Source organism: Leuresthes tenuis, unplaced genomic scaffold, assembly GCF_036924035.1.
Source record: "Leuresthes tenuis unplaced genomic scaffold, fLeuTen1.0.hap1 SCAF_2, whole genome shotgun sequence".
Classification (NCBI taxonomy): Eukaryota; Metazoa; Chordata; class Actinopteri; order Atheriniformes; family Atherinopsidae; genus Leuresthes; species Leuresthes tenuis.
In genome coordinates, this window is record NW_027325356.1 from 4,594,295 (window position 1) to 4,610,877 (window position 16,583).

Genomic DNA, 16,583 nt, shown 5'->3' on the forward strand with positions numbered 1-16,583 from the left:
GATAATTCTTTAGTTAGTTGATCAAAAGATCAAAATGCCTGTCCCATCGCTGATAGTTTGACAGACAACTTTCACAGTGCAGCCAGACAACAGAAAACATTTGGCAGCCTATCTATTAGTACTTCTGATTTATTCAGACTTTTTCTTTCACCAATGTTTTTAATTTTTAATTTAATTGTTTGTTTCTCTAAGTGCAACAAAAATGTCATTAGTAGTTACTTAATCAATCATCTCCAAATCAAAGCAACAAAGCTGTGAGCAAACAAGTAAAATCAAAATATTTAATGCTCAAAGATAGATGGGAAATCCCCAAAAGGTTTTTGCTGATATAATGTCTTGACCTCCACAAAAGATAAAGCAATAGCAGTAGAATCGATCTGGGACAAGCTGAAGTATCTGGAGGCCGACCACTTCATGCCGTACAATTCTGGTTGAGGACAAAAAAAAGATACGTGAAAATCAATTACTAGTGTGATGCAGCATACTTATTGTACTCTTGTAAAAAACATGACTTTTTAAAAAAATGTTGCGACTACTCACAGCATCTGTAAAGCCTATTGATGCGGGCGATGTCATTTGGGCTCATTTGACGGGCATTTCCGAAGTCAAGGTAATAATTGGACTTTGCAACAATGGTTGGCAACCCATTGCTGGAGAAGTCATATCTTAAAAAGACAAATGAATTTAAGTTAGAAATACTTTATCAAAATAATGAAATAGCATTCATGAACGGCTTCCGTACATCTGCTAACCGGTAGCCCCTAAACAAACCCAGTTAATGAAACAAACTAATGTAAAGTGTGACCTAATGATAGGCTACAACTACAGCCATTGGCCACGGAAGCTGTTCGTGGTCGCTCCTGTAGTTTGAAAACAAGACGAACACATTATGAATTAATTTGTTATCATGAGAAAACGGTCTTTTTTATATCAAGATAACGAAATAATTAATTCGTTATCACGAGATAACAGTGCATACAAAAAAAATTCATGGCTTCCGTAGTTATAGACGCAGTTTATTGTAGTTTATATTCGCAGCATGACTCTGCTTTGGAAAATCCTCCATGCTTGTTAATAGGATGTCTGTCAGGGAGAGAATCAGAGAGGGTCGTTGAACCTTTATTCATTTTGCATGCACTTACTTTCTATAATGCATGACAGAGTTGAAGTCGTAGGGAGTTCCCAAATTGTTAGTTGGCACCTTTCTGAAATTGCCTTCTCTTCCTGTTAAGAAATCAAGAAAAGACAAAACAATCACATACAGCCATTGAACGGTTGCTGTTCAGAAAATGTTGCAAGCCCATGTTATATAAGTCCAAAATGGAATATTTTAATAACTCATGACAATGGGGCTGTGCAGTGAAGGTTTTTGGTTTTTATGCTGACCTTTCTGAATGTTCTCTGTGAGAATCCTAACGTATCGGTCTCTGTCAGAGCGGACCTGTTCGTGGTGGAAGCCCAGAGCGTGCAGAATCTCATGCTGCACTGTTGAGTGGTACAAACAGCCATTTTTCTCCAAGGAAATGTACTGTCCTCCTTTCTGACGACCCAGGTAGGACAAACACCTGAAAAAAGCATTTTTTTGTGTAAATTTGCTGCTAATAAGGATTGAATAAAGCTGCGTTCAAAATATTCTGAGTAACAGGACAAAAATGAAACCCTAAGGTGCTAAAAAACTGCTTTTATCACTTAAAGAGACAGAAAAAAATGTAATATCGGTGGGTCTGGAAACCATCATTATGGTGACTTAAAGGGGAAGTTCGGGTTTTTTAAACTTGAACCTTATTTCTGGCATAAAATACGTTTATCTACTCATCGATAACAATTTGGTCAAAGTCGGTGACCTTCGGACGATATTTAGATTACTCGAGATCTGCACATATCCATATAATGAGAGAGTATTGCATAGACAATGCAGCCTCTAAATAAGGCATTATCTGTCTTTTTTTCACCAATACTTTAAGACTAATGAATGAATGAACGGGTACTATAGCTCTGTTAGCTCATATCTGCCGTGTTGTTGTTATTAGGGGCTATCGGGGGCTAATAGGAGGCTTTCTACACACACACCTACTGGGATCTACAGCACAGCTCATTTACTCCGTCAAGGAGGTCCATTGTACTCAAAGCTGTCGTCCACATCGTCAAAATCTGATAAATATCCTGCCATGTTGCACAAAACTAGCAGTAGCAAACTCTGTGTGACGTTAACCAACCGTCACAGAGCACAAAGTAAATAAGCTGTGCTGCAGCGGCCCGCTAAACCCATATCAGAATCATAAGATTCTGTCCTTTTCCTTCTTTGAAGGTGGTGCCCATACATACGAGGTTAAGTAAGGTTTATTTAGATAGTGAGTACTTCTCGGAAATCCTTATAATTTATCACATTACGCTACAAGTACATGAATTTAGTACAGGCTGAAAGTTAAAGTAGTAGCTCCTGGTCAGATCATGTGTTTAATGTAGGTTTAGATGAGCCGGTACGTCCATGAAAAAGATATTTAAAGAATAGTTTGAGGTACAAAGAGGAAGGACTATCTGATTTAGAAATGAATGAATAAATAAATAGATAAGTAAAACTAAAGTATTTAAGAAAGTTATATTGTACCGCTACTGCTTGTGAGAGTGGTGAGAAGTTTTTTATTGAGAGCGAAATGGCATTATAATTTGTTAGGACAGATATGTGTGTGTGTGAGTGTGTGTGTGTGTGTGTGTGTGTGTGTGTGAGTGTGTGTGTGTGTGTGTGTGTGTGTGTGTGTGTTCTTACCCGGCTCCAGGGCTAGAGATGAAGTAGATGTAATCACGATGACGATTATCCACAGGAACAAAACGAATGCAGGTGGATTGGCTGATGCTCTGCATGCCTCTAATGATGATGTTCATCTCTGTGGGAGCTACAGAAAAGTTAAACAACTGATTAAAAGTCCTGTAGAGCTTACCTGAGTCACACTAAGCCAGAGATAACTTCTTCGGTTCGTATAAGTCAAAGTTCAAGTCAGAGCTTCTTACTGTAGTCAGGGGCGATGTAATAGGGTACGTTGACATAGCGTCCAGTTTTAGGCCACTTGCAGCCTCTGGCAGTGCATGGATCTGCATTCCTGCCGAAACTGTTTGGTACAGCAATGTCACCATGCACTACAGTTGTCTCTGTCACACAACAAAAACACACTTCTATCAATTATCAGACCAGGGATGTCAAACAAAGAAGTAGAAAAAGCTTCATTTATAGGTGACAAACCTAAAGATTTCAGAATACAACATAATTTTCAGTCATCTGTTTAGTAGTGAAAAACATACTTTTGCAGATATTTAGGTAACCTCCTACACCAAAGCAGATCTATAAACCATGCAGCAGATATATGTTCCGTAATTATGTTTTGTAACTACTTTATCTTCTGACAAACCCAGTAATCGGATGATGCATCTGTCTTTTGAAAAGTGTCTTACCCATGTCAGCTTTGGGTCTTAGGATGATTTCAGCGTAGTCCATGGATTGATCTGAGGAAAACAGGATACAAACAGTTTAGGTTTACAGTGTCCATTTCACAGATGTGTTAAGCACGTGATTTCCTTTTATCTTTCAACTCACCAATGTCTTCAGTGTCAACTGGGGCACCCTGTCACACAAAAAGGAAAAACACAACTTTTAATAACCATTTCTGCTACTAATTCATTTTCTTTTGCAGATTATCCTGTTTCTATCAAATGAAAACCAGATATTTAAAATGTATTTCACCTTCACACTTCTTATTTTTTCAACCCAAACCTCAAGGTCTTTGAGCTTAAAACTAACTGAATTATCTAAAGGTTTTAATTGCAGTTGGTTCATAAAAGATGCAGGACAGCATGTAGTGTCTAACATCATAATCTAAAAGTTCAGAGTCAAACTTACCAGGGAGACATCCCTCAGTGAGAAGAAGAAGAAGAAGAAGAAAGCTGTTGTCATGATGGTGGTCCTCTGCAGTGAAACTTAATTGAAGGAGAATTTTTCTGTGGATGCGGCTGATGCTCAGTTCCCTCCAGTTTATAAGCAGCTCACATAGGGTGTGGTTCTGATGTCTATTTCGATCAGTCACCCTTAAGATTCTCAGACTGGTTCAGTTAAAAAAATGGGTGAATAATCATTTTTGAGGAAGGAAATTACATCATAATAAAGTTGTCATTATGCCAATATGGACATTTGAAGATATGAAACCATATTTAACCACTGAATGAGTTGTGTTTCATGACCTATAAATATACATAATTTTCTACACCCCCAATTCCAAAGAAATTTGGGCACCGTGTCGAATGTAAAGAAAAACTCAATGCAGTCATTTCCAAAGCTCATGATTCAATATTGTAATATATTTTGTAATATTGTAATTGTAAGTCGCTTTTATTGTTAGCTTTTTATATAGCTTGTTATATCTTCATTTGTAAGTCGCTTTGGATAAAAGCGTCTGATAAATACATAAACATAAACAATATCTTCCTCACAGTAAAACATTGAGGACAGAGAAAGAAAGAGTCTTACAGAAGTAATGATGGGCAGTTTGCAAAGTCTTTATCTGAAAATTTGAAATTGGAGCTATTTCAAAATAATGTTCCTCAAAAAATTTAAAAGTCTTAAAATATTCCTTCATCTACAGTGAATAATATCATGAAAACACTCATCTCTGTGTGCAAGGTTCAGCTGATTCATATCCTGCACATTTACTTTACTGCTCTGGATCACAACTAATGGGAAATACATATCAACAGCTGCATGTTATTTATCAGAGATTGAAACTTCAGTTATGATCTCGTTCTTATCACCTCTGCTTCACAGATGAAGCCTCAGTCCTGTTTCAGACAAACAAGAAAATAAGTTATTTTCCTGTAAAAATGCTGGCTCAGTTTTTGCAAATTTCCCACCAAAGTCTTAGAAGTTTGCAGCCTTTCAGAAGATTCTCTGTTTGTTTGCAATAGATTGAGATCAGATTTATTGTCATGTAGATACAGGAAATACACAAAATGACTCTCTAACCCATCCAGGATGAACACACCATGCACAGGGTTACGCACTCATGGAGACAGATGCCGTACCATGGAGCGGTGGGCAGCCAATCACAGCATCCGGGGAGCATGGGGGTACGGTGCCTTGCTCAAGGGCACCTCAGCCGTGGCAATGAGGTGGACTGCCACCCCTCCAGCTGTCAGTTTCCAAATCTTTGAGCAGTGAGAGTGGGAATGGAACCGCCAACCTTCCGGTTATTGGACGACCTACAGCCTCAAAATGATTTATACAAAGTGAATTACATCCCACTCCTTCAAAAATACAAATCAGCAAAAAGCACACTGTGTCACAGATCATTTATATCATTTATTTCAATTTATTTGAGTGTGCTTGTTCATCACATACACCATAGTATATATAAAAAAGCAGTTTTATTCTCATTGTGTTTTGTAACATAATGCTACATTGTTACTTACACAATAGTAGATACTTGACAAACAAGTCAAGGGGTTGTTTCTGGTCCAAGATGGTGTAACTTTTCTAAGGAACACTGTTTTTACCTTTTAAAGTCAAGATCTGATAGTTGTGGGTGGAAGCATATGGATGTTTCAGCAAGTTTCAAATGACTAACAATCAACCCACTGGTCATCCCATCCTTATATGACACAACTCATTTTGTATCAGATAAACCAAAACTGCTAAGCCGAGGAATCTAAGAAATAAAACTCAGAACAAACTGGACAACAGGTTGGCAGAAAATGCGAATTAAAGACCTTACTGACATCAGGTGGTAAATTTAAAAACAGCAACAGTCATAAAAGCAGTTCGGCCACTATTTAGCGACACGTTGTATATATATTGGAAGATTGAATCACATGTCAAGGAGAAAACTATAAACTTCAACATCGCTCCAAAGACCTGTTCTTTATCATAGATTTACATCTGGTAAATCTGGTTATTCTTGTTTTCTGACTTCCAGGGACGTCAAAGAATATTTCAAATTCGAATACATATTCGAAAGGGTTTTAAAAACAGAAGTTGAAATTTAATATTAGAATGGGGGGGGGAACACACAAGCGGTGCGGCTTTGCGCGTGGGCGCACTGTCAGGGACAGCGTCACAGCGGAAAGTTGCCTTATGCGAAGGTGGCAGAAAGTTCAGAGCCCAGGCGCAGAGAAAGTGATATTAACCCCCAAAAATGTGAAATCTCTGTCTGGAAATACTTCGGATTTTAGTCGGGGTATGGAGAGAGATAGAGAAAGAGTGCAAGTGAGCGAGCGAGTGAGGTCTGCGGTCTTGGCCATTACTCATTTACTTTTTTGTGTGTAGGTCATGTGTTGTCAAATATGTTTAAACTTAAATAAACTACCTGTACAAGTAGTTATGTCTCGTTGTATTAATTTGTCCTGTTATTGACGCAATGCTGTCATCGTCTGGCTGATGGAAAGCCCCCAGAAGCTTATGCGCGTCATTAGTCATGTTTCCATCCAAAAATCATTGGAATCATTGGGAAATGCGCATTAAAAAATTTTTTATCGTGTTTCCATCAAAAGTACGGACTTTGGTGAAAACTATTAACTCGGGCAGTAGGGTAGTCATTAATTTCTTAAAATAATTTGAGATCCCGACCCATTTTTCTGTCATGTACCGCTGCTTCAGACTTTTCCTTGTATTTCTCAATGCAGTCCATGGTTTATCAAACCCCCGGCTACAAATTTCCACACGGAGCTCTTGATATATGCTGGCATTTCTCTGATGTTTACTGTCAAGGATATCGATTATGTCTTTCTCCTTAATTATAGTTAAAAACTCCACAACTTCTTCCTCCGTCCACACAAACCTTCCGCTGTCGGCTGTTTGTTGTCTTGTGAGTGACCCGCAAACACCAGAAGCCTCCAGGTGAAAGTGCATCAGACTTGATACTAACACAGCTGTTTCCATCCCTTTCGAATCAACCAAAACCTGGCGCTAGCAAGCATATTTTCATTTGTGCAAATCAGGAGATTTTAATTCGAATGATGGCGTTTCCATCATAATTTCCCGATGCGATACTTCACGATGCGCATCGAAACAGGCTGATGGAAACGCACCTGATGACATAATGCGAATATACAGATTACAGATATTCGAATAGTTCAAATATATGTGTTTGGAATACATGGATTATTCACATGCCATTTTTGAACAGACCATCCAAAGATATAGAGTTTGATCTTTAAAATAATTAACAAAGAATTTAGACAGGTTGTGACCATTTAGTTTTCAGACAGTTAAACAGTATATCTATTTCTACATGTAACACAAGTTCAAATACCGGAAATATGTGTGAATGTGAGAATAATTGTGAATCTGAATTTAATTACCTAGCAAGTTCAAATGCTTTTATATATCTTATAATCTATGAAATCTGTTGTGTGAAAGAAAACTTAGTCCAACTTTTTGTTTTGTTTTTGGAAGTGTGAAGCAGACATGCTCACGCCAAAGAACTGCTAATGATATTTCACAAGGATGAATAACTTTGAATGTAAGGAATTAATAGCCCACTTATGTCTATTTAGCTGCTTTATATTAAAGATTAAAGATGAACTAAATCTTGTTTTTTGTGCATTTCCTTGTCACGTGTCTGTTAAAACAGAAAACATTTGCCAGTTCCAAAGAAAAGAGTCATGAGGAAACACTTTTAGAAATGTATGAAGAAACACATGATGACATCACTCCCCCGAAGAGCAAAAATTGAGATAAAGAACAATTCCTATTCTGGTGAACTTTATCTGTCCCGTTGTGTCATCTTTCCCATCATGGCACATAACTGAGGATTACTATTTTTTCTTTAGTTTCTTTGATGGGGACATTTATTAAGATATGTACCTGTAGAGACACATGGTTCCATTGCAGATAATGAAAACATTCATACTAATTCACATGCATCACATGACCTGGGTACGATGCAGTCAATGAATCAGAATAGAGCGAATCCTCTATATACCAGAGAGACACATGTGTTGTTCATTTAAAAAATATGTTGTGTCGTTTTTTTTTTATCTACACTTAATTCTGAGACCTATAAGTTAATAAAAGTAAAATGATGTTTTACTATGTAAGTTAAACGTTCTTTTTCACATGCCTGAACATGTAGTTAAATTATGGAGCGCTGCAGCAGAGTAACTTTAATGTAGAATATAAAAAACATTTGAATCATGGCTCCTGAGAAAACGATCAACTCCAGTGTGGTAACTTTTGATGCCACCCTTTTGTGGTATTTCATTTGCTTCTTTTTTTTTGCCAGAGAAGAACATCCTCAGCTGAAGCATAGAGCTTGAGTTTAAGTTACACATCAAATGCACCTTTCAGTTTTCTTTAAATAACACTGGATGTCCATTTTTATCCTCAGTTACTCGTGCTGTTCATGAGCGACACATCTCAGAAAACCACAGATCGTAAGCGCTAATCTATCTTGTGATATAATTCGCAAGGAGAATGAAATCAGTAAAATGTTTGATTGTAACTGTTAGCATAGCTTAAACCGCTCCATGTCTGTGTCATTAGTTCAGGGAGCCTTTGAACTGTCAAGGCGGCCGTGGCTCAGTTAGATTATTGGGTTGTCCATTAACCTGAAGGTTGGCAGTTCAATCTCACTGCTTAAAAGATTGGTGAACTGACAGCTGGAGGGGTTGCAGTTCACAGCTGAGGTGCCCTCAAGCAAGGCACCGTACCCCCTACCTCCAGTGTATGGCATCACACTCTCTCTGAGTGTGTGACCCTGTGCATGCATTCGTGTGTGCAGAGGACAAATTTCATGTGTATGCATGACAATTACACCTGATCTTAATGGTGTTACTGCTCATGTCCATCAGCTCACACTGACAACCTGTATCATGCTGCACAATCCTGTAAAATAATGGACCAGTACTGCCATCTTATGTCACCATATGATATTTATTTTTTATTGCAGAAGCTATTACAAAGCCATTGATTACATATATATAGTAGATCTGGCAATTAGACAATACCTCCCAAAGAAGCAAGACTCTCTGCCAAGTTATCCTGATCATCAATTACTGTTGAACATTTACAACAAGTACTGACTAACATTGGACTAGTTAATGTTCTGTGTATTTTCTAGTTTGACATAAGAGTAAGAAAAAAGTTTCATCCACCACTGATAGTTTGTGTTATTTGCACCCACTTTCTTCATTTCACAAGCCGGCAAGATGCATTTATTCTTCCATCACCAAGACGCATCAATGCACAGATGAGCAAATGTATACAATCAGATTACAGTTGCTTGAAGAAGGCTGAAATATCACCCCCCCCCACACACACACACACACACCAGCAAGTTTTTCCTGCCGTCTGGCATCATGATGTTATCAAAAGTGTTTTTTTCTCCTAGAAAGGCCAGATGAATTATTTGGTTTTATTCTATAGAAAAAACAGCTCGCACAAAAGCACAAATGTGCAGCTTTTTTGTCGCTTTGAGATGATATTCTTGCAGTAGACAAGAAAATCTGGACCTTTGATGTCAAACTGATGAGCTGAGATACCTGGAGGCCGACCGTTTCATGTCACCATGTTCTAGTCAGGGTAGAAAGACATAAAGTCCAAATTAATAGTGTATTATAGAGTATTAGTCAAGTTTTTAACAACAGTATCCGTCGATGAAATATATGAACTATATAATACTATTTACAGGGATTATTTTGTACTCACAGCATCTGTAAAGCCTGTTGACAAGTGCGATGTCGTTGGTGCTCATCTCTCTGGCATTTCCAAAGTTGAGGTTAGGATCGGATTTGGCAACGATTGTTGGTTGCCCGTTTCTGGAGAAGGCAAATCTTAAAGAAGGCACAAACACATTTATTTAGTTATGCACTAATTCCAATAAATCCCTAAAGCTGCAGCCTTTACAGTATGATTAATTTTGTTTATGGACAAACAAGCAGCAGTGCGTAGGCCTGCTTTGGTTCTGCTTCTGCAGCCAAAACACAAAGCTGAGACTCTCAGATGACCTGTGCACACATGCAAGAACTCACACCCAAAAACGTACTTGCTGTAATGCATGACAGAGTTGAAGTCATATGGAGTCCCCAGGTTGTTAGTATTAGTCTTTTCAAAGTTGTGTTCTCGTCCTGTGCAGGAAGTACAAACAAATATTATGACCAAAATAAAAATATTATACATAAAAATAATGCTTCTAAATCGGGTTTTGTGTTGCTGTTTTCTTTTGTTCAAATTGAAATTGATCAAGTTCTTAAGGTTACTGTCATCTTATTATTGTGTAAAAACATTTTATTCTGAAAGTACAGGTGAAAATCAGAAGGAAAACCAAAGCTTGTGTGTGTTCACCTGGACGAATGTTCTGGGTGAGGATCTGGACGTATTGGTCTCTGTCAGAGCGAACCTGCTCGTGGTGGAAGCCCAGAGCGTGGAGAACCTCGTGCTGCACCGTGGACTGGAACAAACAGCCATTTCTCCTCAAGGACACATTTTGACGTCCGCGCTGACGGCCCAGGTAAGACCAACACCTTGAAAATGGACATTTCTCCTTTATTTTGGTTCGCCATTGTTACTTCAAGGTAAAGTCAGCTGGTCAAATGAACAATCTGCAGCCCAGTGGTTAAGATCCAGTGATCCACCTGCTATTCTCCTTCAGTTGCTAAAAAAGGTGAACTACTAAGTGACAATTGTGCTGGATGTAAGTAAAATGTTATCACTGTTGTTTTTCAGACCTTTGCAAGTAGAAGTGAAGCTTCTTCATACTTCTACTTTACCAAAACACTTTTCCCTGATCTACCTGATGAACATACAGGCTAAGATTTTATTTAGAATTACACATCTGATTTATTTTACAAAAACAAACTAAAGTACAGCATGAAGGAAAGCGAATGTCCTGCAAATCAAGATAAAACCTGTGATCTTTTCAAGACTCTCGAAGCTTTCTTATTCTACTCATATATGTGCAACTTTGTGTTAATGCAGCAAAAGCTGTCAGATATATGCAGTGAAGGAAAAAGAGACTTAGTGTTCGTTCTCACCCATCTCCAGAGAAGATGTTGAGGTAACTGCGATTCCACCAACGCCTCCAGACGAAGCGGATGCAGGTGGACCGGTGGAAGGAGACCAGGCCTCTAATGATGATGTTGCGCTCTGCTCTGGCTGCAGGGAAAAGAGGAGGCTGATGAGACTCTTACAATCAAAACATGATTATAGGCAATTATTATAATATGTAATATCATATTATAATTATATTATAGGCATAGCCTTTAAGTACGACCCGTAACGGCGTCAGATAAATGTCAGAGCTACTTACAGTAGGCAGAGGAGATGGTGATGGGCACATAGACATAGCGTCCTCGTTTAGGCCACTTGCAGCCTGAGGCTGTGCATGGGACTGCATTCCTGCTTCTGGATGGGACGATGTCGCCATACGTCAAGGGTGTCCCTGCAACACGACAAAAACACACACGTAAGAGTACTCAAACCTGCAGTGTGAATAAGAGTCGTTACAATTTCAAATGATAAAAGCAAAGACTTATGGCTGCAAGAAACATTTATTTTACACATCATATAATTTTTTCTACTAATGTTTTACTACGATTTCATTAACAATCTATGATATTTAATAAAACACTGGCAAATGTTTGGAGTTATTCCTCAACAAATCTCTTAAATAACCAATACAGCATCATAGCAGCTGACAGTTTCTTTTCTATTAATCAACTGTTTTCTTTTTCCTTCTCCTTACAGATGCTTATATTTCATCCAGAGAAGTCCGATTAAGTGAGATTTGTGTCTTACTTATGTCAGCATTGGCTTTTGAGATGATTTCAGAGACATCCGTGGACTCATCTGAGGAAAACAAGATACAGACACATGGGGATTAAAAATGATTATGTTGACAGAAAAGATTTCATTTGACTTCAGGATCTGGAAATCATTTATCATTCAACTCACCGATTTCATTTCCACTGTCAGACTGTGCACTCTGCAAAACAGATGCATAAATTTCCACATTTAAAAAAATATTTCCTACTGTTTTATGACATTTTAAGCAGATACTTGTTGCTCGTTGCTGCCAAGTGAAAACCAGACATCTGTATAATGGGTTTAAAATTCTCCTTCAACTGGGAGCAAAGATTCTCCTGAATCCTAAAGGCTTGGAAAGCCTTTAACTTTAAAACTATCAGAATTCTTTCAGGAGATATGTTAAAAAAAATCACACCACCATGTTCAAAGCAAGTTTGTTCAAATCAAGCTGAAAAGCAGCCTGTGCAGTTCTCACTAACTTACCAGAGGGACAGCCGTCATAGAGAGGAAGAGGAGGAGGAAAACTGGGGTCATGATCACGGTCATGGTGGTCCTCTGTCGTACAACGTCAGACCTAGAAAAACTCAAATCTGAACAGTGGTCGGTCATTAAGACCAAGTCTGGTCAGTAAGTGTTGAAGATATGAGACATAAGATGAGAGATAAGAGTTAGAGAGGAGTTACCTGTTGTTGAAGGAGGGTGATGCCAGATGCAGCAGGTGCTCAGCTCCTCGTTATTTATGGATAACTCGCAGAAGGTGTGGCTGAAGCTTTGCGTGTGTCTGTGTTGGACAGCTGACAATCAAATATCTCATTTACATAATATCGTGTTGAAAAACTGAGCTGTACTTTTCCAGGAAGCAAAGTCACAATTACTCATCTGAAGGATGTATTCAGATTTTTTAATTATTACGTCAAGAAAATGTTGTTATTGCACACTGCATGATATATTAGTTTCTTATAAGATAAGATAAGGCAAGAGAACATAGCTAGATAGAAGATAAGTATACATAATAAATATAAGAGAGACATAAGAGCACTATCGGATAAATATATAAATATATACAAGGGATCTTAGTATTAGAAATAATTAATAAAATAATGAGTATGTACGGAGAATGATAAAGCAAAATGTGACAGTTTGTACGTAAGCAGTATACATATGAACACCATGTATAAAAAACGTATATAACTTAAATTGAGTGTATATATTTAATTTCTAAATGTTCCAGTGAAAAGAAAAGATAAGCATCTCATGTAGAAAATGAACACTTGAGGAATTTAGCTATGAAGAAATTAGCAAATTAGCAACCTGAGAATTAGACAAGATTATGAAACAGTTGAGTAATTCGGCCTGAGCATCTAGTTTCGTTAAGCTGTGTAGAAGAGGTTTTGTGCTTTCTGCACTTAGCTCATTAGAGAACAAAAGCCTTCTCAAGGCTGCAGGTAAATCAAGCATGACAACAACATTCACATTATGGATGAATGATTTTCAAGTGATGAATGGCTCATTGAGTCACCTGCGACAGAAGAGGTCCAGCCGGAATCCTCAAGGTTGAAAGACAAAATTAAACGAGTGAAGCCATACTTTTGTTTTTGGTGTTCCTGTTCCAGTCTATTGTATGCATGTTTTCTTTTAGTAAAAGATGTTTTCTTTTAGTAAAAGATGTTTTCTTTTAGTAAAAGATGTTTTCTTTTAGTAAAAGAAAACATGCATATCCATCACATGCACTGCTGTCTTTTTATGGCCAGTTTGGGTTATTTGGGTTTATTATTTGTGGTCATTATGTGTCTCTGAGGTCCATTTGTGTTTCTTTTAGTCATTTTGGTTTACTTTGGTGTCTTTTTGAGGTTATTGTCAGTCTCTGTTTTTAAGTTTATTTCAGTGTTTGTGTGAATGTATGTAGTTCTGTTCACATTTTCTGAGTCTCTGTGGTCATTCTGTCTTTTTCGGTCGATAAAGTTGTCTTTTTTGAGGTTATTTTTTATTTATTTTAATAATTTTGATTATTTTTGTGGTCACATTGTCTTGTTTTATGGCTGTTTTTCAGTCTTTGTGTCACGTCTGTTAGTTTTGTTGTTTTAAGTTCCTGGTTTAGTCTTTAGGGCTGCACAGTGGTGTGGTGCTTTGCACTGTCGCCTCACAGCAAGAGGGCTCCAGGTTTAACTCTCATCGGGGGCCTTTCTGTGTGGAGTTTGCATTAGTTTGCGTGGGTTCTCTCCGGGTACTCTGGCTTCCTCTCACCATCCAAAAACATGCATGTCAGGTTAATTGGTGTCTCTAAAATTGTCCTTCGGAGTGAGCATGTGTGCGGTTGTCTCATTCATCTCTGTGTGGCCCTGTGATGGACAGGCGACCTGTCCAGGGTGAACCCTGCCTCTCACCTGATGACCGCTGGGATAGGCTCCAGCCCCCCCCTGCAACCTGACTGATGGATTAAGCGGGTATAGAAAATGGATGTTTAGTCTTTAGTTTTTGCCAAATTGTCCTTAGTTCCTCTTGCCCTGCCATCAGCTTCATCCACATCACCTGCGTTTCTCCCCTCAGCTGCGCTCCATCACCAATCACCCTCCTCAGTATTTAGTTTCCAGCTATCCTCATGCACTCTGCCACATCCTCACCGTCATTGATCCCACCGTCAGGTTTGTTCCCATGGTTTTTTTTTTTTTTTTTTGATAAGTCACAGTCAGGTTTTGTTTTTTTCCATAGTTTAGTTGTTTTGTATTCCTGCTCAGCCACTTTTGAAACATCTGCATTCGACCTCCTGCCTTCACCACGCCACCCATCACCCACCCAGCGTGACACTCTGTAGTCTTTTTCTTCATCAGGAAAATGTAAAATACAAGAAATGGCCTTTTGTTGTTGATCTCTGCTATAAAGATAAATAAGAATTTTACTGAAATGTGATGAATAAACCTCACATTGGGCCCCTGGCTCCTGGCTACTGTGGCCTCACGATGCCGGCCTACTTATACATGCACCTGAAGTCAGAAAGAATAAGGACACAAATTACCTTGAAATAGTGGTAGTTTTTGCAATTCCTATTATTTATTTTTTATATTTATAGAAGACAAGTACATGAGGACTTTAAAACTATGATGAATTAAGACATTATCAACGAAAGGATTTTTACTCTCTGGGATCAACAATAAAAACAATACGCTTTTAAATGTATTCACCTGGAGATGTCATTAAACAGCATTATAAATCAATTAAAGAAGAAGTTCAGTGAGAAATGTCACATTTAATTCTGTGTGTTAATTCTCATTCCAGAAGTTTAAGACGGTAATCCTTCTGGTTCTCGAGTTACTGAACATGAACATTTTTGAATGAGTGATGAGAGTTAAATATAGGTGTGCTTGTTTATAAACTCAGATTACTGAAAGCTCCAGCTTTGTACTGGCTTTCAGGGAAACACAGGTTTTACATGGACTTCCTTGTGAGAGAACAAAAGGCTTTTTTTAATCTGCCAGGAATGTGAATCTGCCTATCTGTTTGGTTTCACATTTGACATGTCAATCCAGTCTCTACAGTCTCTGTTCCCTTCTTCTACATGACAATAAGACTGATCTTAATCTTAAACTCTTCAAGTACAAAGGTATGTATATAAGCGTTAAAAAAGCTGTACAATTACTATGATTTTCTGTTAATATTATTTTATAGATGCAGGTTATGTGCTGCTATGTTGTCTCATACATGTGGCTACATGATGACGAGTGATGATACAATATCGTGCGATATTCTGGCCACGGCACAACGAGCCCACGCCAGAGAATACAAGCCTTATCCAACACAACATTTTCCACAGTCTAAGTGCCCCCGGTAATCTTCATCAGAGGATTTATGAATGTATCATGAATGCCTTTAGATAAAAGTCCAATTACACAATGTAAGACAGAGAGAATAGTTGGAAATCTCGGCTGCCATTGGGCAGCAGGCAGGATACACCCTATAGACAGGGCCCCATCACAGGGCCCCGTCACAGGGCCCCGTCACAGGGCCACATCACATAAACATTCTGACTTTGAAAAGACCCTGCATCTGTGTCCTGACAACTATGTCGTCATCGTAACAGAACATGTTGCCGACATGTTTTTCTAAACTGACTGCAGATTTAAGTATGGATGGTTTGTGTTTGCCCGGTGATGGACTGGCAACTTGTCTGCAAGCCTGAGTAGGACGTGGCTGGTACTTAAAACAGATCTGTGCCTTAAAAAGTTGGTCTGGCTTTAAAGAATAGAATCTGATCTTTATTATACTTAGAAGGCAGGGGCTACGTACTTCATATTGGTAAATGTGAAAGGATCAGTTCCTGCCCTTTTAGTCTATCAATATCTATAATGTTTCTTTATTTTTAATGGCGGTAGCATATTTTTTGGGGGGAGTATCTCAACCACTGGGCATTCCAATGCTGCTTCAGGGCAAGGTATGTGCTTGATGTACTTCAAAATAAGACTCAATTTTATCAGGAAACATGATATATATTTCCACTGGTATGATGATGACACCCAGCCTGAGGAAGTCAGTCAGTTACTGAAGCTACAGGCTTGTCCTGTAGACATAAAAGCCTGAAGGATCTACAATTTTTCACTGAATATCAGGAAGGCCATATTATTCTTTTCACTGAAACATGGCTGCAGGAACAACTCTAACACTTTTTGCATAGACCGAAACTGCAGACAGAGTTGTAACAATGAAGGATTAGACATTGCAGAGCTTAACAACTGATGGTGTAATCCTGAACATGCCAGTAAGAAGGAGTGTCTCTGCACCTCAGCATCTTGAGTTATACACTGAG

At 38.4% G+C, this 16,583-nt stretch overlaps 2 protein-coding genes across 2 annotated transcripts; both read right to left on the reverse strand.

Moving 5' to 3' along the window:
• Nucleotides 1-362: 362 nt before the first annotated feature.
• Nucleotides 363-3,946, reverse strand: LOC140302318 (low choriolytic enzyme-like). Its single transcript, XM_072381150.1, has 9 exons — nucleotides 3,893-3,946; nucleotides 3,590-3,617; nucleotides 3,448-3,498; nucleotides 3,010-3,147; nucleotides 2,768-2,894; nucleotides 1,387-1,565; nucleotides 1,143-1,224; nucleotides 541-665; nucleotides 363-427 (listed from the first exon to the last, which is right to left on the reverse strand). Coding segments are annotated over exons 1-9 (786 nt in total). The 3' UTR covers nucleotides 363-425.
• Nucleotides 3,947-9,389: 5,443 nt separating this feature from the next.
• LOC140301484 (high choriolytic enzyme 2-like) lies at nucleotides 9,390-12,495 on the reverse strand. Its single transcript, XM_072379947.1, has 10 exons — nucleotides 12,469-12,495; nucleotides 12,269-12,375; nucleotides 11,933-11,963; nucleotides 11,777-11,827; nucleotides 11,289-11,420; nucleotides 11,014-11,134; nucleotides 10,325-10,503; nucleotides 10,026-10,107; nucleotides 9,689-9,813; nucleotides 9,390-9,553 (listed from the first exon to the last, which is right to left on the reverse strand). Coding segments are annotated over exons 2-10 (786 nt in total). The 5' UTR covers nucleotides 12,332-12,375; nucleotides 12,469-12,495; the 3' UTR covers nucleotides 9,390-9,551.
• Nucleotides 12,496-16,583: the final 4,088 nt, after the last annotated feature.

Coding starts and splice junctions, on each gene's coding strand:
- LOC140302318 (XM_072381150.1), bottom strand. CDS start 3,946: ATGACAACAGCTTTCTTCTTCTTCTTCTTCTTCTCACTGAGGGATGTC. Junction 3,148..3,447: donor AAGACCCAAAGCTGACATGG/GTAAGACACTTT, acceptor GTTGTGTGACAG/AGACAACTGTAGTGCATGGT. Junction 2,895..3,009: donor TTACATCGCCCCTGACTACA/GTAAGAAGCTCT, acceptor ACTTTTCTGTAG/CTCCCACAGAGATGAACATC.
- LOC140301484 (XM_072379947.1), bottom strand. CDS start 12,331: ATGACCGTGATCATGACCCCAGTTTTCCTCCTCCTCTTCCTCTCTATG. Junction 11,135..11,288: donor CACCATCTCCTCTGCCTACT/GTAAGTAGCTCT, acceptor TTTTCCCTGCAG/CCAGAGCAGAGCGCAACATC. Junction 10,504..11,013: donor AACATCTTCTCTGGAGATGG/GTGAGAACGAAC, acceptor TCCATTTTCAAG/GTGTTGGTCTTACCTGGGCC.